Raw genomic sequence first — 23,104 nt, forward strand, 5'->3', positions numbered from 1 at the left:
GCTTTACCTCTGTGTCTTCTGGGTCATGTTACTGGCTGAAAGCAGTCAATAGGGCAAGCAGCTAATTGGTTAATGACAGGAAAGAAGCCAGCGAAGGGGTGGGGACAATTTCACCCCCCAGGTGACCTAGGAAGTGCCAGAAGGTGTGGGTGTGATTTGTACATTTACTCAGGCTTTAGTTCATTCGAAGCAGATTTACCTGTTCAAACTCCGGGCACACTGTCTTGCATTACAGTAACACAGACTGTCTTGTGATGTTTGTGGCTGGTATAAAGAGGCTGTGTGGTCCTGTGGTTAAAGAAAAGGGCTTGTAACCAGGAGGTCCCTGGTTCAAATCCTACCTCAGCCACTGACTCATTGTGTGACCCTGAGCAAGTCACTTAACCTCCTTGTGCTCCGTCTTTGGGGTGAGACGTAGCTGTAAGTGACTCTTCAGCTGATGCATAGTTCACACACCCTAGTCTCTGTAAGTCGCCTTGGATAAAGGCGTCTGCTAAATAAACAAATAATAATATTGATGCTATCTTCTTTCTTTCTCTGCAGTCAGACGCTGAGGAGTTTGTCTCCCTCTGCAAGTCTCTCAATGAGTCTCTCACAGGCTCCGCCAAACAGGAGCAGCTGGATGAGGGCCTGCTGAAGAAGCTGGCGTACCTGGCAATGGGAGACCTGGCCCCTGTCAACGCCTTCATCGGAGGACTTGCCGCGCAGGAGGTCATGAAGGTAGGAGCCCCAATCAGGGGGTCACGCTACACTTGGTAACGGTTTAGACCAGTCCCGCGCATGGCTCTTGAGTCCGGTATGTCTCACTGAGATTCCCAGTATGACTGTGGAGAATCCCATTCAAAGCTTTTAATGCTAGAAAAGACTGGGCCATAATTTCAGTTAAATTCACTCCTGTTTTTTTGAAAGGAGAAAAAAAAAAAAGTGTTACAAAATGAAAATGAATTGTGAGTGCTGAAGAGTACTTGAAATGTATAACTTGGTTAATTTGTAAAAGTAACTGTTTTTTTTTGCCTCCTATTTAAAAAACAGGAGTTAAAGACTTGACTAAACACTGTGGGGGTAAAAACTGGAATGGGTGAAACCAGTCTTATTTCCATCCCTCCTGTGTAACCCAGGCTAGATCAGAAGTAGAAGACAGCCATATTGAATTGTGTAATTTTGCTGGCAGTACACTGCTTGTGCACTTGATGGCGCTGCTGACTTAATAAATCAAAGACGCATGTAATGTTTAGAACTGAAGAGCAGCTGCTGAACCAAGTCAGTAATAATTGAAGCTACTTTACGATTGATTCTTTTTATATGTCTTGTTTTGCACACATCTGGTTTTTCTGCTGTCTTCTAGGCTGAAGTGTAATGGTGTTCATCTCCTCTCTCTGTGTCTCCAATGCAGGCCTGCACAGGGAAGTTCATGCCTATAATGCAGTGGTTGTACTTCGATGCTCTGGAGTGTCTCTCTGAAGAGGAGGGAGTCATGCTGTCAGAGGAGGAGTGTGCACCAGTGAGTATACACGAGCCCTGCAGCCTGCCAGCTGCACTGTGACTTAGCACAGGCTTGCTGGAGTTCATAGTGCGTATGGGACAGTACTGCAGGCAATGCCAGTGTAAGACACTAGATTAGAACTGCATATGCTGGGTTGCTGTAGTTCTGGTATGTAGTCTGATTCCGCCAGCTGTGTAGATTAGGAGTGTATACATACCATGTTAGGTAGCTGCAGTAGTTCTGTACAGGGTTTTATATTAGTGTTATGTAGCGTGGTATAGTGAGGCTCTGCCCAGCACACAGCAGGCAGTGCCAATGCACTAGATTAAGTTTATATAAACACCATGTTGGGTAGCTGCTGTAGTTGTGTACAGGGTTTTATGTTAGTGCGGTACAGAGGCTCTGATGTAAATGTGTGTCGTCTTGTTTTGACATCGCTCTCTTTCTCTCACACAGAGAAACTGCCGCTACGATGGTCAGATCGCTGTGTTTGGGTCCAAGTTGCAGGAGAAACTGTCCAAGCAGCGCTACTTTCTGGTAATATATTGTCATTCCTGTTTGACCATCAAGTGTGGCTGAAATGGGGAACATACTAGGGCTCTCAGTTAAGCCTCCAAATAGCAATTGATTAATTGGGCACACAAAAATATAATTGTTCAAAAAGTAGATTGTACTGCCCTATATAACTGTAATATAGCTTTGCGCATGGTGTTGAAGTACCGGCATTAAATATTTTATCAGCTGTGTGCACCACTGATTTATACTTGCATCGCCTAGCTGTGGTCACCGATCAGGAAACCCAGACGGAGCACGCAGCCTGGTTTGAAAATACATTGCAAAAAAAAACAACTTAAGCAGTATTCCCAGGTTTAACCCTTAACAGTCCATTTATTCAGCGCGTCGGGTCCAATATATTTTCTCACGCGCAGTTTTTATTTTAGACGCACTGTTTAAAAGTTTATTTTTTTTCACAGTAAAACAGGTTTAAAAGGCACTACATATCAACAGGACACTCAGTACTGCATCTCAAGCCCCGCTCCACCCCTCGTTCGCTGTTTTTTTCACATATCTCTTCATAGGGCAGCAGTGTGGAGTAGTGGTTAGGGCTCTGTACTCTTGACCGGAGGGTCGTGGGTTCAATCCCAGCTGGGGGTAGTGCATACCGATAAATCATCTCCTGATCACTCATTTTATCACCAAACTCCTCAATAATGCGATCCAAGTCGTCATTTTATTGCTATAACATCTCAAAAAAGCTCTTCAAATGTCTGTGATATTCTTTGAGCGCTGGATGCAGAAGCAGCTATCTTGTTTGTTTATGTCTGTGTTATCTATGTCATGCCAGGGCTATCTGTATTCATGAGATACGCCCCCTTCCCCCCCCCCCCCCCCCCTCCCGGCTTCTCTCGGCTCCTATTGTCTCACTCGGCCATTGAATGGTTTTCTCGGCTTTTTCCGGAGATAAAACGACTAGAGACCTGTTTTTTGCGTCTTTTTGATGATGTCGGACAGTGTCCGACATTGGACCGGAAAGTGAAATTTCCAATGTCTGACCAGGTCTGACATAAGACCGCAAAGGGTTAACAGTTCATTTTGAAACTCCAAAGAAACGGAAACTATATAGCAAGTTTTCTTCAATGTGCACAATTTATTTACATGTTTGCCAGGAATACAAGCTTATCGACCTGCTCTGGATCCAAGACGGGACACCTTTTGATTACATCGAATACACAGAGGGCACGTACTCAAAACCATTTTCAAAACTGATTCACTGGTCGTCAGGAGGGGAATAGCAAATCGGATGCTAGTTAACATTTAAGCTGTTTTCGTTCTGGTGTGACCGCTCCATAAACGATTTATGGTTATCGTTATCATTTCTGGTGCGACAGGGGCTTCAGCCTTTTACAGTGAGAAGACTGTTTTAAATGTGTCATCATTCATATAACGTAAAGATGCAAAGGAAACAAATGCCTGAAATGAGGTCTGAAATCAATAAACCCCCATCTACTGTACAGAATAGTGTTTAACCTCGCTTTACTAGATAATGGGCAGGCAGTGCCGGGGAGTTTATTTTAAATAAACTGTCTTTTTCAAAGGCTTAATCCACAATGAAAGAGGGTTTGTTTCAATTTCGAATATTTAAACACAAGCTCGTTTTTTTTTTCTGTCTCGTGTGTGTCTCTAGGTGGGGGCCGGCGCGATTGGCTGCGAGCTGCTGAAGAACTTTGCTCTGATTGGTCTGGCGAGTGGCGAGGGTGGGGAGGTGATCGTGACGGACATGGACACCATTGAGAAGTCAAACCTCAACAGACAGTTCCTGTTCAGACCCTGGGACGTGACGGTAAGGGCTCCTTGATTTAAACCCCACTCCATTCCCCAGGCTTACTAAAAATAAAGAAACCCATGAGCGAGAGGAGGCCATTCGGCCCATCAGTGCTGATTGATCTGAAAACTTGGTCAAGTTGGGTCCTTAAGGATCTCGATGATTCAACAGCATGGCTAGGTAACCCTTGATAGCCCATTCTGTCCCATCACCACTCTTGTGTAAGTGTCTCCTTTTCCCTCTGTCCTAGGTCTATCTCCACTTCATTTCCAACTGTGTCCTGGTTTCTGTACTTGGTGTTGGTTAGGGTTTGTCAACTAAATAAATTCAGTTCTGTCTTCGCAGCTCATTCTTATGACTTGGTCATTCACTAAACTCGAAGACTTGAGACTGCACTGTGTTAACCCTCTTCTTCTCACTCTTGTAGAAGATGAAGTCTGACACCGCGGCGGCTGCAGTAAAGCAGATGAACCCTGAGATCCGAATCACAAGCCACCAGAACCGGGTCGGTCCCGACACCGAGAGAGTCTACGATGATGACTTCTTTGAGGGGCTGGACGGAGTGACCAACGCGCTGGACAATGTGGACGCCAGTGAGTCATGACCTTCCTATGTATCATGATCTGCGTATCATGATGTCGATTGTATTGTAACGTTAGTGTGTCGTTGCACCCTAGCGTCCGCCAGTTATGACATATCTGATAGAAATCAAATACATATAGCAACAGTTTCTAAATTGGCAAGTACATGGATGGAAATGACTCCCATTGCATAGCAGTTTGATCTGTTCCTGGTTTCACTGTGAGTCTAGTAAGACTCAACAGAGGTTGTTGCCTATACACTGCGCCTGGTCAAGCTTATAATAAAACCTGGAACTGAATTATTTCCATCCCTGCATACACCTGTGTAACCCAGGCTAGATCAGAAGTAGAAATGAAAGCCACTTTGAATTGTGTGGTTTTGCTGGCAGTAGATGTCTTATTTCCATTCCTGAAGTGGAAACAGATCTGTGTGGGGTTTCTTAATAATAATAATAATGATGATGATGATAATGATTGATGATGAAGAAACAACACCACAGCTACTGTTGCCCCCACTGTTTAAAAAGTATTTTGACAGCTATAAGTAAACCAGTTCAAATTAGCTTTCGCATGTAACTCAAGCTGCTAAATAGTGACGTTTCAGGTGCTGCTTCAGATTGCTCTGTAATACATTGTTCCACAACGCCCTGTGCTTTCCAACACTGGTCCAGTTTGCAAGGGAAACGGTGTGTGACGCGATGCACGTTGTGTTCTATGTAGTAATCCTCTCCTCCCTCTCTCTGCAGGGATGTATATGGACCGGCGCTGTGTGTATTACCGCAAACCCCTGCTGGAGTCTGGAACTCTGGGGACCAAAGGGAACGTGCAGGTGGTCATCCCCTTCCTGACAGAGTCCTACAGCTCCAGCCAGGACCCCCCGGAGAAATCAATCCCCATCTGCACCCTGAAGAACTTCCCCAACGCCATCGAGCACACCCTGCAGGTGAGCGAGCGAGACACGCACTGATTTCCTCAATGCCATTGAGCACACCCTGCAGGTGAGAGACACGCACACACTCACTCCCCCTGCCACACACTAACTGTCTTGTCTTGTCCCTGTGCAGTGGGCCCGTGACGAGTTTGAAGGTCTCTTCAAGCAGCCGGCAGAGAATGCAATGCAGTACCTCACGTGAGTATCCCTTAGGGCTGTACCCTGCCTTTCAATACAACAGCCCTTACTGCTACAACCTCCCTGCCTTTCAGTTCACACACAGCGCCCAGCACTTCAGTTTCACTCTGATTTTCTTCTTTACATTTCACCTGCTGTTTTGATTGGTGGTTGTTGTCATTTTGAGAGCTTCTGGGCTCTGCTGCAAGATCAGCAAACACGTTACTTTCGACCTTTTAAGAGACCCTGTGCACTACCACCTGGTGAATGACTCCGCTTCACCCAGTGGCAAAATAATCATTTCAGTGTTGAAGATGCTTTAAGTTACTGAATTTACATTGAAGACACTGAGAGACTTCTAGTGGAAATGTCTGTCATTGAGTTTACACTGAAGACACTTTAGTCATTTAATTAAGTTTCTTTTAAGTGTCTGTTGAAGAGCCTTCTAGTCGAAACGCTTGTCATTTGAATTTATTTAATATTTATATACCTAGAAAACCGCTGATCCAATTGTAATGAATCCTGCTCCGGACCCTGTTGAAGTCACTGAGATGCTCAGACTCTGGGGATGTTTGGTTAATGTGTTGCTCTCTCCCTCACTCACTCACTCTCTCTCTTCCCCCTCCAGAGACCCCAAGTTCCTGGAGCGCACTCTGAAGCTGCCCGGCGCCCAGCCCCTGGAGGTGCTGGAGGCTGTGTACAAGAGCCTGGTGACTGACTGTCCTCGGAGCTGGGAGGACTGTGTGGCGTGGGCACGGAACCACTGGCAGTGCCAGTACAACAACAACATCCGCCAGCTGCTGCACAACTTCCCCCCGGAGCAGGTGAGCAGCACGGCTCTGTACCACTGTGGACAACGTGTTGCATCACCTAGAAATTAAAAAAAAAAAAAAAAAAATGGGAAAAGCAGCGATTGGTACTCAAATGCAAGCCAATGTATCTGGGAGTGAAAAAGTTTAAAATGAAATGCACATTTAACATAACGTGTGCCTCTCTCATATAGGAAAATGTGAGATCTACCGTCAGTTATTTGCTCTCTGCTAAATAAATCTAAAGGGTGTGGAATGGATTACCGAGCGTTACCTAGCCGTGTTGATGCTGAATCACTGGGATCCTTTAACACTAGAACCACCATGGTTGTACTCTGCCTCGTGGAATAGCCTGGATCATTTAAGACCCGACTTAAAGTTCTGAGATCAATCAGCTCCTGGGAACCGGATAAGCACTGATGGGCTGAGTGGTCTCTTCTCGTTGTGTAAACTTTGTTTATGTGAGTAACAAGCCCTTCTGTTTTTTCTTTTTTTTAAATTCTCTCTCAGTTGACCAGCTCTGGTGCCCCCTTCTGGTCAGGACCAAAGAGATGCCCTCACCACCTGGAGTTCAGCACCAGCAACGTGAGTACCTCTACTGTTAGCTGAACTGTAAAACCTGCTTGACATAGCAATGCTATTTCTAACTGCTTTTGGATTTGTTAAGGAAGATTTAAGGGATTCCCAATGAGAATGGTCTAAGCTAAGTGGAGATTGTAGACATACCGAGGTGGGGTGAAGTAGTTTTTACACTGAAATAGGAATTTAAACTGTAAATGTAGAGTGGGCGATAATTTGAAAGTGTCATTATTGTATCTGAATGTTATAACTTCCATTCATTGTGATTTTATACTTCAGTTCTTTCTCACACCTTTTTTTCTGTTTGCTTTTTAAAATAAAGCCATAACAGGGGTAATGTTTGCTGCCCAGATTTATTTATAAATACATTTTGTAATATGAACAAATATGAGCATTGTCATTTACTACATTAATACATTTGTTCCAACATTAATTTTTTTCCCCCTGAAGTTGCAAATAAATTGCACACAGTACACCAAAGATAAAAAAAACCTTTGAAATATTTGATAGGGTCACCAAGTTTCGTATTCTTGTAGATATTTTGCCATAGATTCCAAAATTACTTCAGGATCATTTCATGGTTAATTTAAGGGGTAAATTAGGGGTAAACAAATATTTTTGACAGTCGACTAGTCACAACTTTATTTAATATTAATAAATCACGTCTATGTCTGATGCACTATTTGTGAATGTTTTGTAACGTGGCTGTGTGTAAAATGTCTTTATATTTTAGTGGATTGAATTTTAGATCTGTCTTGGTGTTCGTACTTGCACTGAAACCACACGCTTCACAATATATTGTTACAGGCTTGAGGCGTTTTAGAGAACGCCAACACTCTGAAGTTAAATGTCAATACCAGATTGATGGATTGCTTGATTTCTTCCTCTCTGACCCTCGCAGGACCTTCACGTGGATTACATCATGGCGAGTGCTAACCTGCTAGCCAAGACGTACGGTGTGCCGGGTTCACGCGACCGCGCTGCCTTGGTGAAGATCCTGGACACCGTGCACGTGCCGCAGTTCACTCCACGCTCTGGAGTTACGATCCACGTGTCTGACCAGGAGCTGCAGAACGCCAACTCCTCCACCGGTGAGACACCCCACCTCCACGACTCATTGAGCCACTTACTGCGAAATGTGAATTCAAAGGAAACACTGTCACCATACGACTCGCCCTGTGCAGGTTGCAATACGAAATGCAGCATTCTATAATCCATGAAGATCAAATTATCTTTTAATTAAAACTAATTTAACCCTTATATTCGGCGCCTGTCAGGCGCGTCCGGTCCAATTTATTTTCACATGCAGTGTTTATTTTACACGTGCTGTTTTAAAGGTAAAGTAAAACAAGTTTAAAAGGCTCTGCATATCAACAGGACACTCAGTACTGCATCTCCAGCCCCGCCCCACCCCTTGTTCGCTGTATTTATCACATACCTCTTCATAGTACTGCATACTGATAAATCATCTGATCACTCGTTTTATCACCAAACTTCTCAATAATGCGATCCAAGTCATTATTTTATTACTGTAACATCTCAAAAAGCTCTGCAAATGTCCGTGATATTCTTTGAGCGCTGGATGCGGAAGCAGCTATCTTGTTTATGTCCGTGTTAGGTCTGTGGTGCCGGAGCTATCTGTATTGCTCAGATCCGCACCCCTTTTCTTTTATTTTTTTTCGGCTTCTCTCGGCTCCTATCGGTCTCACTCGTCCATTGAAAGGTTTTCTGTGCTTTTTCCAGAGACAAAACGATTAGAGACCTGTGCTTGATGTCTTTTTGGTGACTGGAAGGGGAAAATTGTAATGTCGGACCTGGTCTGACATAGGACCGCAAAGAGTTAAATAAGATAAGAGTTATATGTACCAACTATAAAGCTTAATTCACGAACCATTTGGTGAACTACAATGAGCTATGGTGTGGTCTTTCATCACAGTACAAACTATACAGACCTCCATTCCGATGTGTCATGTAAACATCACAATTCTTTGATTACACAGTGAATCGTTCACCCCTAGTGCTAATCAGGGGCTGTTAACACATCTTTGTAATCGTGTTGTTTTTGGTTTTAATTTCCTAAACCGTTAAGCTTCAGTAATAAACGTGTTCTAAACATTTAAACTGTAATGCATTGGGAACGTTTGTAACAAATCTGTCGTCGGCCCTTCTCTGTCTCTAATAAACTTCTGCAAAATGTATCTGTGAAAGTTAACTATTTAATTTAAATTAAAAAAAAAAGTCATTCTCTTGTTAAATACAAAAACACACACACACTAAAAATGAAGATTAGGGGATTTTAATAATTTTAAACATTTTACCATTGTCACAGATGTGCCTGTCAGCAATAGTGTTTATATAGCAGTGTACGGTTTAATTTATTCTCCTTATGCACAGTACTGTTGTACAAACGTAGTCTCATTTTACATGAGTGTATCACAGTAGCAGCAGTGTAATGGAGGGCTTCTCCTGCATGCTTTTGTTTTAAGCGTTGTATGCGAGTATGACCGCCCTGCTTTGTAGCTCCAATCCCTTTTAATGACGCTCTCTACCCCTCTAGATGATGGCAGGCTGGAAGAGTTGAAGAGCCTTCTACCCAAATCAGATTGTCTGTCGAAATTCAAGCTGACTGCTATTGACTTTGAGAAGGTGAGACAGCATCAGACCTGGGGTCAATTACAGTGTCATTGTAGTTGAGCCTTGGCACACCTGCATAATTGTATCTAATTGTAATGACCATATATTTTGATCAATTACAGTTCAATTCCACACCTTTCCAAGCTTACTCATTCACAGTTCCATGTTGTATTTTATGTTGACTGAACATTTTCAACCACTTTGTGACCCCATTTGTTAAAAACTCACGTTATATAGTATGTTTCTGTTTGTACCTGTGGTTAGTGCTTGGTAGAATAAACAGAGTAAATGTGTTAATGTTAGTTTTTCGCGTAATTTTATAATTGCAATCACTGCAGCATAATTAACTAATTGTAATTTAACAATGTCATTGTGATTGCGATTTCAACAAACAGTTCTGCTGTGATTGTAATTATAACTGACCTAGACAGTGAATTGAGCTGATAATTTGCTTAATTAGACCTTTTTATTACTTGTTTTCAGCTCTTAAACAGTTGCTTTTCAAGTTAGCTATAACATTTGTTAAGTAACTTGAACTGCAACTGTTTAAGAGCTGAAAGCAAGTAAAAATGTCTACGCAAATTATCAGTTCAATTAAGGGTGTAGTTAAGAACTGAGCCCCGATTTGACTTTGTTTGCAGGACGATGACACAAATTTCCACATGGATTTCATTGTCGCAGCATCGAACCTCAGGGCAGAAAACTATGACATCCCTCCAGCAGACCGACACAAGGTAACTGCTGCTGGAAGTCTGGTGTGGAACAGTAATGGCTTTATTGTGATGCTACACATCATTTGCTCAGTCTTGCTGATTTACTTTGAAATAGATTTGTTTAGTAAGTGGCGTGCTTTTTAATTTTGTGTGATCACAGAGCAAGCTGATTGCTGGGAAGATCATCCCTGCCATCGCCACGACGACAGCGGCCGTGGTGGGCCTGGTGTGTCTGGAGCTGTTCAAGATCGTTCAGGGCCACCAGAAAGTGGAGTCCTTCAAGAATGGCTTCATGAACCTGGCACTGCCCTTCTTCGCATTCTCCGAGCCCATCGCAGCGCCCAAACACAAGGTACTGAGACATACACACACACGAGAGAGACACACACAACACAGAGACACAGATGCACTCTCAAACCTGGCACTGTCCTTTGCTTTCTCTGAAGCTACTGCAGCGCCCAAACTCATGGTACACACACAGGAACCTGCCGTTGGCTTTCTCTGATCTCTTTGTTGTGTCCTAATACCAGGTACAAGCGGACAGTAATCAAAGCTCATCCTGTTTTTACCCCATTGAAACAGTGTTTGCCAGGTTGTACAATAAAGCAGAGAGCTGTAGACAAGCACCAAGTGAATGTCTTCTATGAAGGGCATGTCGTATAGCTACAGAATTCAATAACAGTTAAGAGCAATGACAAATAAACCATGTATACTTAGCTTGGTGATGCTCAGAGATGTTATTTACAAATTCAGGGCACAGCCATGGGCTCTGCTTTTCCTCCAAAACGATGCACATTTATTTATGGGATATTGGGGGGGGGGGGGGGGGGCTATATATTAATGACTTCCTCTAACCCATTTTGTTTTGGAAAATATTTATTGATGTGTTATTAATATGGATGGGATCCGAGACTGATCTAGTTTTGTTTCAAGATTACATAAATACTACAAATTCGAACATAGCCAAACTAAGGTGCCTTTATGAAAGGCATGCAAGTAGCATAATCTAGCCAGAAAAAATAAATCTAAAATATTTTTTGTATCTTTATTTTTTATTATTTTATTAAAAATGTAAGAGGAATCTGCATATAATTAGCAGTCAAGACTGAAGCAGCTTTGAGTGTGCGACCAACCTTGTGTCTCTGAGCCGCATTGAGCAAAGTATACATGGTTTATTGTTATTTATTTCTTAGCAGACGCCGTTATCCAGGGCGACTTACAATTGTTGCAAGATATCACATTATTTTTACATACAATTACCCATTTATACAGCTGGGTTTTTACTGGAGCAATCTAGGTAAAGTACCTTGCTCAAGGGTACAGCAGCAGTGTCCCCAACCTGGGATTGAACCCACGACCCTCCGGTCTAGAGTCCAGAGCCCTAACCACTACTCCACACTGCTATATGAAGTGCCTTATAGTCGGCAGCTCTTTGTAAACTGCTGTGCATGAATGCCAGATAGATAGGTAGATAGATAGAAAACAATTCTAACAAGATCGATACCTTAAGCCATTGTCACGGTGATGCTGCCTTCCTTTGCACAGTGCTGCATAAATCTCCATTGCTCCCCTTGACTCTGTGTGTGTGTGTGTGTGTGTGCCTGCAGTACTATGAACAGGACTGGACTCTGTGGGATCGCTTCGAGGTGAAGGGGTTGCAGGACGATGGGAAGGAGATGACACTCAAACAGTTCCTCGACTACTTCAAGGTACCGCTTGCACGCTCTCCGTTTTTGTTTCTGAGCTGTCAAAAATCAAATCGCAAGTGACATTGAAAATGATGGGTAGTGTGTAGATGGGGCTAGCAGAGTTGTCGCCTGATTTGAATGGAATCCCAATGATTGGGATTCTCAGGACAAGCTCAAAGACGGGTATTGTGGGGGATTCTGTTGCCCTGTGACTAACTTCCCACTCCCCTCTCCTCCCTTATTTATCTGCCTCTTTCTCTCAGAATGAACACAAGCTGGAGATCACCATGCTGTCCCAGGGAGTCTCGATGCTCTATTCATTCTTCATGCCTCCCGCCAAGCTAAAGGAGCGACTCTCACAACCGTGAGTACACACTAAAGAGAGGGGGGAGGGTCCTTACATTAAATCTGTTGATCAGATGTATAATGTGAGGTCATTCCATCGGATTCAACTACCTCATACCAGATCGCTGTATCACAGTATCTGGGACTTCAAGCTAAAAAATGTAGTAGACCCTGATCTTGATGTGATAGTTTGTGTTAGGGCTGTTCAGTGTTTATTTACTGAAGATAATGGCAAAGCCACTCTGACGTCTCGTGGATGTCTGCTTGTATCGTAGAGCACCCTTACCATAATCCTGTCAAAACCTATAATCAGAAAAAGTCACTTTTAATTCAGGATCCATTTCTTCCATATTAATGTTGCAACATAAAAGTAGCCGTTCTTTTTAAGTCTCTTCGAGTTTTCGTTTTTAATTTGTTACAGATATTACAATTGTTTAAACTAGGGATGTTAACAGTTTACATGTGTAAACCCAGCCATGTGTTAAAATAACTTCACTTAACTGCTATCAAAGTACAGGTGTTCGTCGTAGTGTTTGCATCGCGTACAGTGCAAGTCAGTTTATTTCATATTCATAGTCTTTTTTCACTCTTTTTCCATATACATCTTAACACTAGAACCGTTTTTGAACTACCTAGTACCGCCATGTGGGTCATGTTAACCCATACATTTTCAAACTGCTTCGATGTGAAAATGAAAGACAAACTAACTCAAAAGTTTTATTCGTGAACATCATATCAAACATTTGGACCGGAGAAACACAGTATTTAAATGAAAACATTAAGGATTTGTTTTAAAAATGAAGGCATATACAGCACGACTACAAAACATGAAAAACTAGAACATAAAAATGAATATATTACACCACGTCCAGGCAGGTAAGCCTATGCTGAATACACCTCTGTACCCCAGCAGCTTTCAGCAGTGTTTGCCTGTTGCCTGTATTCTACATCAAAAATAGCACCCCGAAATACACAACCCTCACAGATGTAAATCCAGAAGAAAATAACTAAATTCCTGTTCAAAGTTAGTGCATACAGCGGACTCTAAAAAAACGTGTAAACACTATTGTGTAAATGAATAATCCAGTGTGGTGGTGTTTTCCTTTGTCAAGACGCAAATAAACAAATTGCAGTGTTGAGCTTGACTTGAGTGGAAATTCCATTATCGTGGTCAATCATTGACCCTACGATTTTAGTCGACCTGAGTTTCTGAGGACGACTGTTCAGTGCTGCCCCTAATTTGGAATCTGCTTGGAAGAAGTTTAAAGATGTTTAATACTGAAGTTAAATGCGTAACTGACCTCCTCTCTCTCTCTCTCTCTCTCTCTCTCTCTCTGTGTTCAGGATGACTGAGATTGTCACCAAGGTCTCGAAGAAGAAGCTTGGCAAGCATGTGAAGGCGCTGGTGTTCGAGCTCTGCTGTAATGATGACACGGACGAGGACGTGGAAGTGCCCTACGTGCGATACACCATTCGCTGAGAGCACAGTGTGGGGGTGGGGAGGGGGGGTATGGAACACCATTCGCTGAGAGCACAACTGGTGGCAGGGCCATGGGGGGGTGGGGACCATTTGCTGAGAGGAGGGAGTGGCTGGGTGGAGGAGCTCCAGGAGTTTTTGCAATGTATTCTGGAACTTGTAGTCCTTTATTTCTCAAACCTGAAAGTGTTGTTCAAATGATTTCAGATTTAGCCTAATTTTATAGTATAAAGGAAGAGAGCGGTCCTAGGGAAAGAGGCTGAATTGCTGAAGGCAGGGCTAAGGGTGGGTGATGCCTGTTTTCATTGGCTCAGAAGGAACGTTTTGCAGATGGAGTTTGGTTTTAAAACCTTGGTTAGCACTTATTTTAAAAGGGGGGGCCAGTGGTGATATTCCTAGAGCTAATAAGAGGTAAGAAATGTATTTCAAAGTCTTGGTTACCACCCCTTTTTTAAGACTACACATAATCTCAAAGTAACAAGAATAAATAAAAAAAAAAAAAAAAATGTTCAAAAATAAAGCACACTCCTTCAACATTGTAATTCTGTGATGTTTCTCTTTGCTGGCTACAGGAGCCTACAGTTCAAGACTGACAGTGCTTTGTGTGCCCTCGTGCTAAATCAGTAGTCTAATTCAGTTCCAGAGGGTTAATATAATGGGTGCAAGATGGAACTAAAAATCTCCATTCTAGAAATGTTGGTGCCCTTTTATTGCAAAGCTCTAACTTTTATTTAAATTCTTTTTTTTTTTCTGTTTTTCCATAAAAACAAATCTTTGGGGAAAGGGGGTAGTTTTTCTTTCTTTATTTAATAATCTCCTTTTTATACCCGGTGCATCTCCACAGCCTGTCTTCTCTCTCCCTGTGAGTATTTTCTTTGGTCCCCGTCCCATCAATGGAACGCTCTTGAATCCCCTGTGTGTCAGCTTTGTTGGTTTAAAAGGGATCTACTTGCACTTGTCTGTTTTCATTATAGTTTTCTCGAGTGTTGTGGCACTAAAGTTTTCTTGGTTTCCTCTAATTACCCCTATAAAGGACAATTCTCAAAGTAAGATAAACAGCATTGAAATATAAACACTCCTTGAAACCCAAGAATGTCCCTTTTTAAAAAACAACAAATAACCAAGATCCAGTATTCAGACAAGAACGTGGTAAAATTGTTGATCATTTTCTACAGTTGAACAAATTTGTGGAAATGTAGTCATATTCCCTTTTAACCTTTTTAGTCCTGAATTATTGTTTGCTGAGATGAATGTGAAATTAAGTTAAAATAATTCAGAAAGTATACGCGAGAAAAAAAGACGGCAAATATTTTATGTATATTTTGGTAAATGGGACTTTAAATCCTGTCGGTACAGTAGAAGAAATCTAAACAGCTCTAAGTATTATGGCTTGTTCTGCAAATACTTACGCAAGTATTTATTCCACATTGTGTAAATGTCATTTTTATACATTTTACCATGATACGAACACCTCATTTTCTTACTTAGTGATATCTAGGTCTCAAATGCCACTTCTCCAATTTTCAGACTTAAATAACTTCAAAAAAACTTCAGCTCCACAACAACTAGGACACAAACTATACAGGATTAAATATGCAGGCCCCTCCTCCTTGGTGCCCAGCCTATCGGATCTGCGATTCAGCGTGTGAATATATATATTTTTCTTTTTGGTCTGTGATTGGTTGGGCAGTGGTGAATGGACAGGGTTAGTAAGATTTAATTTAAAGGTTCCTGGTCTAAACTTACTGTCTTGCGTCACCTCCTCAGACTTCTTTATACATTTTTTTGTTTAAACAACTAATATGTTACACAAATTTACAATAAAACTATTCTGTAATAGAAGCACGTAGTGTGACAATGAATACAATTAAAAACGTAATAACCACATTGTTTCTGTCTGCTTTTTTTTATTGATTTAATTTTTTTATTGGGTTACATTCTTGCCCCTGCCACTTATCCCATCAGTGCTTAGGAAGCTAAGGAAAGACAAAACCAGTTTTGTCCTAATCGCCCCTTAATGGAAATGGCCTACCAGTGGGCAGCAATCTGCTGTCCTAGAACGAGAAGATGCTGTTACTAGCTTCCTGTAGATTGAAGGGTTAGGGAGACAAAACCAGCAGGGACTGTTTTTCCGTGCCTAGTGCTGCAGATGGACACCTGCTGGGCTGGCTTTTGTCCTCCAGAAGCAAGTAACTGGTTGACATCTGCTTTCGGGTCTTTAAAAGCAAAGTGGTTTTGTCGTGGGATCGGAGGACACCCAGTGAACCTTCAGTTCTCCTGAGCTGTGTATATATGCAGGGTAATTAGAAAGCATGTTCACCACATCAAGGCCTGCCCTGCATCTAGGTTTCTCATTTCAATACTGACTAGTTATTGCGCCACCTTTATGCAAATTGAACCCGTTCCACCTGTTGGAAAACAACACAAAAGTGCAACGATTGAGAGCAGCTGTGAGCCGCCATGCGAACATTGTACAGATAGAAGCTGCAGGTGAATTTGTGAAGGTGTGGCAAAAAACTAAATGAACGCCGACACATTTGGCACAAAACTAGGAATACAGTGATACTGTTTAGCACACCTCTGACATTGCAAATAATCTGCATTCTCAACATTATGTGAGGCTCTCCACAGCAAAGGGCGAAACATCTCATTTAAAACACGGGGCAATAAATTCACAAGTTCCTTGCAACTGGCCAGGAACGTTGTAGTCATATTTTCCTATCAGTTAAAACTTCGTCTTTTCCTATTCGCTCAGACTTTGACATTTATGCAGCTGAAGGAGGTCATTCAGCATTGGAGTCAATCGGAGACTGCAGTTACCCGACGCTACCGTGACGACAGCCAATCACGGGGATCGGACGGGCCTCGCGTGTCCGTTCTTCATCTCTCCGCTGTTCTCATTGGTCAGACTCTAAAATAACTAGCCTATCACAACTCAAGCTTGTGGCAGCCCTTATAAAACTATGCATCATACCCGCTGTCCTTTTTATTGGTCGGTCGTGTTTACGCTATATCGGTGATTGGCTCCCATTTCTATCGGCCGCATCAGCTCCTTGTCTGATTGGGTAGTGACGGTTTTGAAAGGGCGGGTATCTTGAATATACGCACTGCATTTAAATCAAGGAGCAGGAAGAGTGTGTTTCGTGTTGTTGTTGCTGAATAGGATACAATATTAATAATTAATAATAACACTTAATTGTAATTCTTGCGGTGGGCAGAATGTGGATTTAACTAACGGCAATCTGTGTGTATTGAGAATATTACATTAACAAGGAATTGGGCGTGGAAATATAAATACAGAAATACAGACACTTTGACAAGAAAACACAATTGCTCGACCCTCCGACCACGATTTACAATATTGTTGTCATGAAAGACGGTCTACACGAAACAGGTAAGATAGCTCGGCAGTTTGAAATATATTTGATAAACTTACAAAACGTTAAACAACGGGCGGGGGAAGTGCCGTGTCTTTAAAACTCAGAAAATGACTTGGATTCAGCCTCCTTTTCTGTTGTGGAGGAGGAGAGCAGTGAAACACTAAAAACACAATGGAAAGAACTGCTAACCAGGGAGAACATCTCCATCAATGGTAGTTAATGATCATTGTAATTATTGTGAGACTCTGTCATTATTGCACAACCCTAGACCCAGCAGTACTGTCTCAATTGCTGTTGTGTTCCCCATGCCTCTCTGCAGTGTGTAGCACACATCTACAATCATTGACCCCAACCCTGATTACACTGTAGGGTTGTAACGATGCACTAATGAAACAGCACACTAATATCACGATGCGATATGCAGGTTTCGATACAAGTAATGCATCACAATACATGTGACGGTCCTGATGAGCTACTCGTATGATGCATAATATGATCAACTGATTGATTTAATGATGGAGTATTTCATTCAAAGACAAAAATAAAATGCATTGGGCATACCAGCTATAAAACACACTACTTCACTCAAGAAACACGCAGTGAGCTATAATGAGCTAGCTGTGGTCCTCCATTACGGTACGTCAAGTAAGGATTAATCGATACACTTTGAATCATCACACTTCTAATGATAAACAAACAGGTGCGGGATGGAAATATTGCGTAGCAGTTTGATCCAATAAAACATACCTGAGCTTGTTACCTGTGCACCCCATGGCTAATCAAGCTCGTAGTAAAACCTGGAAAAGGTGAAACTGCTATGCAATAGGAGTCTGATTGCCATCCCTGAGATGTGTGTTTGTCTCAGTTGTAACTCTGCTGTCTGTTTCAGCGATGGAGAGTGCAGATCACCCCTACTGGCCTCGCTCCCTGTCTATCCCGGGGTACCGGCCCAATGACCGCAGCATGGCTGAGATCCTGACCTTCCTCTTCTCCGTGTCGGGGGCCCTGCTCCTGGGGACCTGGCTGCTGTCGGGCTGGGCTGGCCCGAGACTGGGCACGGGGCGCAGGCTGGTCCTGTGCTGGTTCTCGGTGTGTGGCTTCATCCACGGAGTCATCGAGGGCTGGTTCAGTCTCTTCCACCTTCAGATCCCCGCGGACCAGCACTTCCTCTCCCAGCTCTGTAAGTGAATCTGTTAGCCGGGGTCTCTTCACTGCTCTACAGCGGGCTCTACTGCTCCAGGCACCCAGTGAGCTTAAAGCAGGAGCTGCTGAGCTCCTGGGTGTAAATAGGGGACATGCTTGGGAATCGGAGGACTCCCACTGACCCATCAGTTCTCCTGAGCTCTTGTGGGGAATTGATGCGTTGATGGGCATTCTAAACTGGGAAGCAATTGGGGGTGCTAAATTAATTTGGAAAAAAAAGCTCTCTAAACAAACTTAATTCCAAGAGATCAGTATTATTATTATTATTATTATTATTATTATTATTATTATTATTATTATTATTATTATTATTATTATTTATTTCTTAGCAGATGCCCTTATTCAGTGCGACTTACAATTGTTACAAGATATCACATTATTTTTACATACAATTACCCATTTTATACAGTTGGGTTTTTACTGGAGCAATCTAGATAAAGTACCTTGCTCAAGGGTACAGCAGCAGTGTCCCCCACCTGGGATTGAACCCACAACCCTCCGGTCAAGAGTCCAGAGCTCTAACCACTACTCCACACTGCTGCCCTATGTCTTGCATTGCTATAATATATCTGTTATAGCAATGCAAGACAAATTCCAAATAAAAAAGGGGGCATTCAGCCCACTGTGATCATCGGGTTGCCGTAGCTGATTGATCTCAAAAGCAAAAGTCAAGCCTGAAACAGTTTCATTGTCTCTCTTTTTTAATTCTAGAGTAAGCAATGTATACAGGACTTCATGATTTTCTTTGACTTTGTTTTCAGGGAAGGAGTATTCCAAAGGGGACAGCAGATATGTCATGTGAGTCGAACTTCTACTTCAGCAGCTTGCTGTAGGATCGTAAGAGTCTGTTGTAAAGATCTAGTTAAATAGTCACAGTTGTGTGTGTTGGATGACTGATTGGATTGCACGGGCCAGGGTTGAGTCCTTTTGTATTTGTATTGAGCAAACAGATATGCAAATTGTCAAACACATACAACTGCAGGTATGGTTGACAAGTTGTCTGTCTGTTTGCTCAGTAAAGCCCAAGTCGTAAAAGGAATTGGAATTGATTTAAAAGGGGAATTGGGATTTGGAATTGATTTTAAAAAGGAATTGGAGATGGATTTGAAAATAAGGAAATGATCCCAACCCTAGTCCAGGCAGCTATCAGAAAGGAACAGTGTACTGAGTAAAATAAGATTGCTCAGATTTTTCTGTTGGTTTTCAGACTTCGCTACACTAGAGATGCAACTAACAAACTGATTTTCAACCACCATGTCTTATTTTGCAAATCCAATTAAACATTGGACAACTAAAGCTCCTCGTTTTATGTTTTGTGAAATGTCAGAATCTAACTGGATGGCTACTTGCTTATTAATAATAGAATGAATGCATCCTTTCAACTCTGCCAACCCGCCTACTCTCTGTCTTAAATGCTGAGTGAGTGGGGATGAAGTGTCACGTTGTCACATGATTTGAATGGAATGAGGAAGGGTGTTCAGTGATGGCAGTTAGGATTCTCCAGACAAGCTCAAAGCAGCTCAGAGCTGAAAAATGATAAGAACGTATTGGAGAAACAAAACCCAAGAGCCACTCAGAATGATGGTAAACCCTATGAAACAGTAAGGACAATTACTTCATAGTTCTGAATTGTGAAGGTTTGAAAGGAACATGTATTGAAATTATAAAACATGACATCTCGTACCAAGCCAGGTAATCTTAAAGTTCTCAGTTTGTTTGCCTTGTCTGCCAGGAAATCTGTTACACCCCAGCAGTGTGATCTAAGTCAAAGCATGTTATTGGCTGCAAATCACGTTAGTCAGTAAGGAAGCAGCCGGTTTGTTAATGACAAGTGTTCAAGAAAGTGCAACACTATCTGCAAACAAAGATCTATTTAACCTAGTGCAGCACAGGTGTGGTTTCTATCAAAGCTACACATGTGAGACCTATATAGTGCATTAATGTGAGTTTTGTCAAATACAATCATGTTAAAGCTCCACTGTAGAAGACCTAAGGTTGGACAAATACTAATCTCTCTGAAATTCCTCTCTGCGGTTTTCTTAACTCTGTTTTTGTGTGTGTCTCTCTCTCTCTCTCTCTCTCTCTCTCTCTCTCTCTCTCTCTCTCTCTCTCTCTCTCTCTCTCTCTCTCTCTCTCTCTCTCTCTCTCTCTCTCTCTCTCTCTCTCTCTCTCTCTCTCTCTCTCTCTCTCTCTCGAGCTGATAACTTCACAGTGTGCATGGAGACGATCACAGCCTGGGCGTGGGGTCCTCTCAGTGTGTGGACGGTCTACGCCTTCCTTCAACACAAACACTATCGCTTCGTGCTGCAGCTCATCGTATCGCTGGGTAAGAGGGGGCGAGGGAGGAGGGTCGGTGGAACAAGGACTGAACTGGAGTTGGTCTCTCCTCTCTCTCTCTCTCTCTCTTTCTCTTTCTCTTTCTCTTTCTCTTTCTCTCTCTCTGTATTGAGAAGGTCTATATTATACTAACCAGTCTCTCCCCCTTACCCTCTCTCTCTCAGGTCAGCTCTATGGGGATGTGCTGTATTTCTACACTGAGTATCGGGAGGGTTTCACTCACAGTGAGAAGGGACACCCCCTGTATTTCTGGTTCTACTTCGTCTTCATGAACGCTCTCTGGATTGTGATCCCAGCTCTGCTCATAGTGGACGCCTGGCACCACCTAGTGGCGGCGCAGAGCCATGCGGACAAGTCCAATGGGCCACGACAGAGGAACCACATCGATTAGAGACACGAGAACAACAGAATGTGACATCGTTTTCAATTTTGCTTTTGAACCAAATGCCACGGGGATGGAATTCAAACGCTTTCCTATTGTTGACTTTGGATATCTCCTCCCCACTCAATCACGACATGTTGTTTCTCTAAAAAGGTGTGTGATTCATTACGGTATTTTAGGAACCTGTAATTTTTCTTTTCATTAACATCCTGACAACTTTTTACATGTATAACTGTGAAGTCTGTTTCAAAGCTCTTTTCAAAATGCCCTCTCTAGTGCACGGATAGTGTAAGGATTATTGTCCACATTGTTAAACAGGTAACACAGGACTAACGATCCATGATTAATCACTCTTCCTGCAGTGATTTAGAGGACAGATCTCAAACCCCAGTGCACTAGAGCAGACATTTTGAAGAGAGCTTTGAAACAGACTTTAAAGTTGGTGTAAAAAGTTGTCAGGATGATAACAATGAAAAGAAAAATGACAGGTATGTCATTTAAACAAGATACACACTTTACATGTGGAATATGATGCGTAGCAGTTCTGGTTTCTGATTAAGTTTAATGTCCGTGGCATGTATGATGAAGCAGATTCTATGCAAGTCGAAGCCACATTTTCCCAAGTTAGCTGGTATTGTGCGAACGTTTCTGCAATCGCCAAATAGTATCCACGGAAGGATATGACATCAGCACAAAACAAGCGAGGTTTACTCACCTTGAAATCATAAAAAGAAAATTGAAAGAACTGGGTGGTGCAAGCCATCAGGAGACCGTCAAAAATCACTCTGGACATCCATCAATGTGTTCCATAAGTTTATCAGCTAAAGCATTGTCATTTTCTATCATATTCACCACCAATACACACCTCTCTGCAGTAAACAGTGGCTGTCCTGCTTTGCTGACAAACTCATTAACACAGTCATTCTGCGCTCTCTTTCATTAAAGCACAGCGCTCTGACAAACTCATTAACACAGTCATTCTGCACTCTCCTTCATTAAAGCGTGTGTAAAAGCAGCATGCATGGATTGCTTGTCTCTCAGTCCACGTTCTTGTTTTAGTTTAATGTGTCGCTTATTTTTCAGTATGTTCATTTATTGTCAGTGCGAACATGTACCTCGATGCAGCAGTATTTGCAACGCTATGCATCCTCTGCCTCATCTGACCCACTTGTTGGCTTTTTGTATACTTCTAAACATTCGTTTTCTTTTGAATAGTCATAAACTGATTTACGTTTTCTCCCCATTCCGCATCCACTACCAATATTATATATTATGTTTTCGTGTATTTCAATTTAGTTTTTGATCAAGCTAGTTGCTACACCCAGCGATTGCCACAATAATCAGACTTTGATTGACCAACAACAGAATCAGGTGATAATGTGTTTGAGAATCAATGTGCAACGTTTGAACGTTATTTCATAGTCAAAATAAAAAGAGCATTTTAATCAAAATATGGTGCATTTCCTAGAAAATAGTACCGGGAAAATATTTAATAGTAGACAAAAAATCGGGTATAAATCAGTAAAAACTGAGGCTCCGTTTTTAAAAATAAATAAATAAAATGGTGTAAAATTTGGGAACAAAATGGAAATGCGGAATGCTAACAATACAGCCCTTGTGATGCTAATACTAAAGAAGACGAGGTTCAGCAGTACAGTTCGGTTTTTTTAAACGTAGTGTTTCAGTGCTGTACAGACGTTCTGTGTGGTTATCCGTTAGTGCTTCAGCTTTGTTTGGATGATTGCCTTTACCTTGTTTTAATTTCCTGTTCCTCTCCAGTTTCTGAGAAATACAAATGTAAATATATATATATATATATATATTTTTAACTTATTCTCATTTTGTTGATCATTGATGAACATTTCTGTACTGTGGGTGTTGTCGAGTGATTGAAAACAAGACATTTTGTGTTTGAATTGAAAGTGATGGTCTCGAGCAGTCGAATGGGTCAAAGTTCAAGTATATTTTCCTCTAGAGGAATCACTTTTTGATGTAAATAAATGAAAATAAATTTGAAGTGCTTATGAGTGGTTGTGTTGTGATGTATGTCACACTTACATTT

At 42.0% G+C, this 23,104-nt stretch overlaps 2 protein-coding genes across 3 annotated transcripts in view; both read left to right on the forward strand.

Moving 5' to 3' along the window:
- LOC117404345 (ubiquitin-like modifier-activating enzyme 1) overlaps positions 1–15,625 on the forward strand; it is a 35,571-nt gene extending 19,946 nt beyond the window's left edge. For both annotated transcript variants that reach the window (XM_034007197.3, XM_034007198.3), the window contains exons 11-26: positions 544–720; positions 1,394–1,501; positions 1,940–2,020; positions 3,669–3,824; positions 4,234–4,399; positions 5,134–5,330; positions 5,452–5,516; positions 6,124–6,319; positions 6,815–6,889; positions 7,785–7,974; positions 9,441–9,529; positions 10,159–10,251; positions 10,391–10,582; positions 11,838–11,939; positions 12,182–12,282; positions 13,608–15,625. In XM_034007197.3, the coding sequence (XP_033863088.3) occupies positions 544–720; positions 1,394–1,501; positions 1,940–2,020; positions 3,669–3,824; positions 4,234–4,399; positions 5,134–5,330; positions 5,452–5,516; positions 6,124–6,319; positions 6,815–6,889; positions 7,785–7,974; positions 9,441–9,529; positions 10,159–10,251; positions 10,391–10,582; positions 11,838–11,939; positions 12,182–12,282; positions 13,608–13,743 (2,124 nt within the window). In that variant the 3' untranslated portion in view covers positions 13,744–15,625. The remainder of the gene's footprint in view (positions 1–543; positions 721–1,393; positions 1,502–1,939; positions 2,021–3,668; positions 3,825–4,233; positions 4,400–5,133; positions 5,331–5,451; positions 5,517–6,123; positions 6,320–6,814; positions 6,890–7,784; positions 7,975–9,440; positions 9,530–10,158; positions 10,252–10,390; positions 10,583–11,837; positions 11,940–12,181; positions 12,283–13,607) is intronic.
- A 935-nt stretch (positions 15,626–16,560) lies between these two features.
- On the forward strand, positions 16,561–21,401 carry LOC117404389 (3-beta-hydroxysteroid-Delta(8),Delta(7)-isomerase-like). Its single transcript, XM_059017349.1, has 6 exons — positions 16,561–17,134; positions 18,010–18,300; positions 19,085–19,121; positions 19,200–19,201; positions 20,521–20,649; positions 20,825–21,401. The coding sequence occupies exons 1-6, from the start codon at positions 17,110–17,112 to the stop codon at positions 21,049–21,051; spliced, it is 711 nt and encodes a 236-aa protein (XP_058873332.1). The 5' UTR covers positions 16,561–17,109; the 3' UTR covers positions 21,052–21,401.
- Positions 21,402–23,104: the final 1,703 nt, after the last annotated feature.

This window comes from Acipenser ruthenus, chromosome 56 (assembly GCF_902713425.1).
Source record: "Acipenser ruthenus chromosome 56, fAciRut3.2 maternal haplotype, whole genome shotgun sequence".
NCBI lineage: Eukaryota > Metazoa > Chordata > Actinopteri > Acipenseriformes > Acipenseridae > Acipenser > Acipenser ruthenus.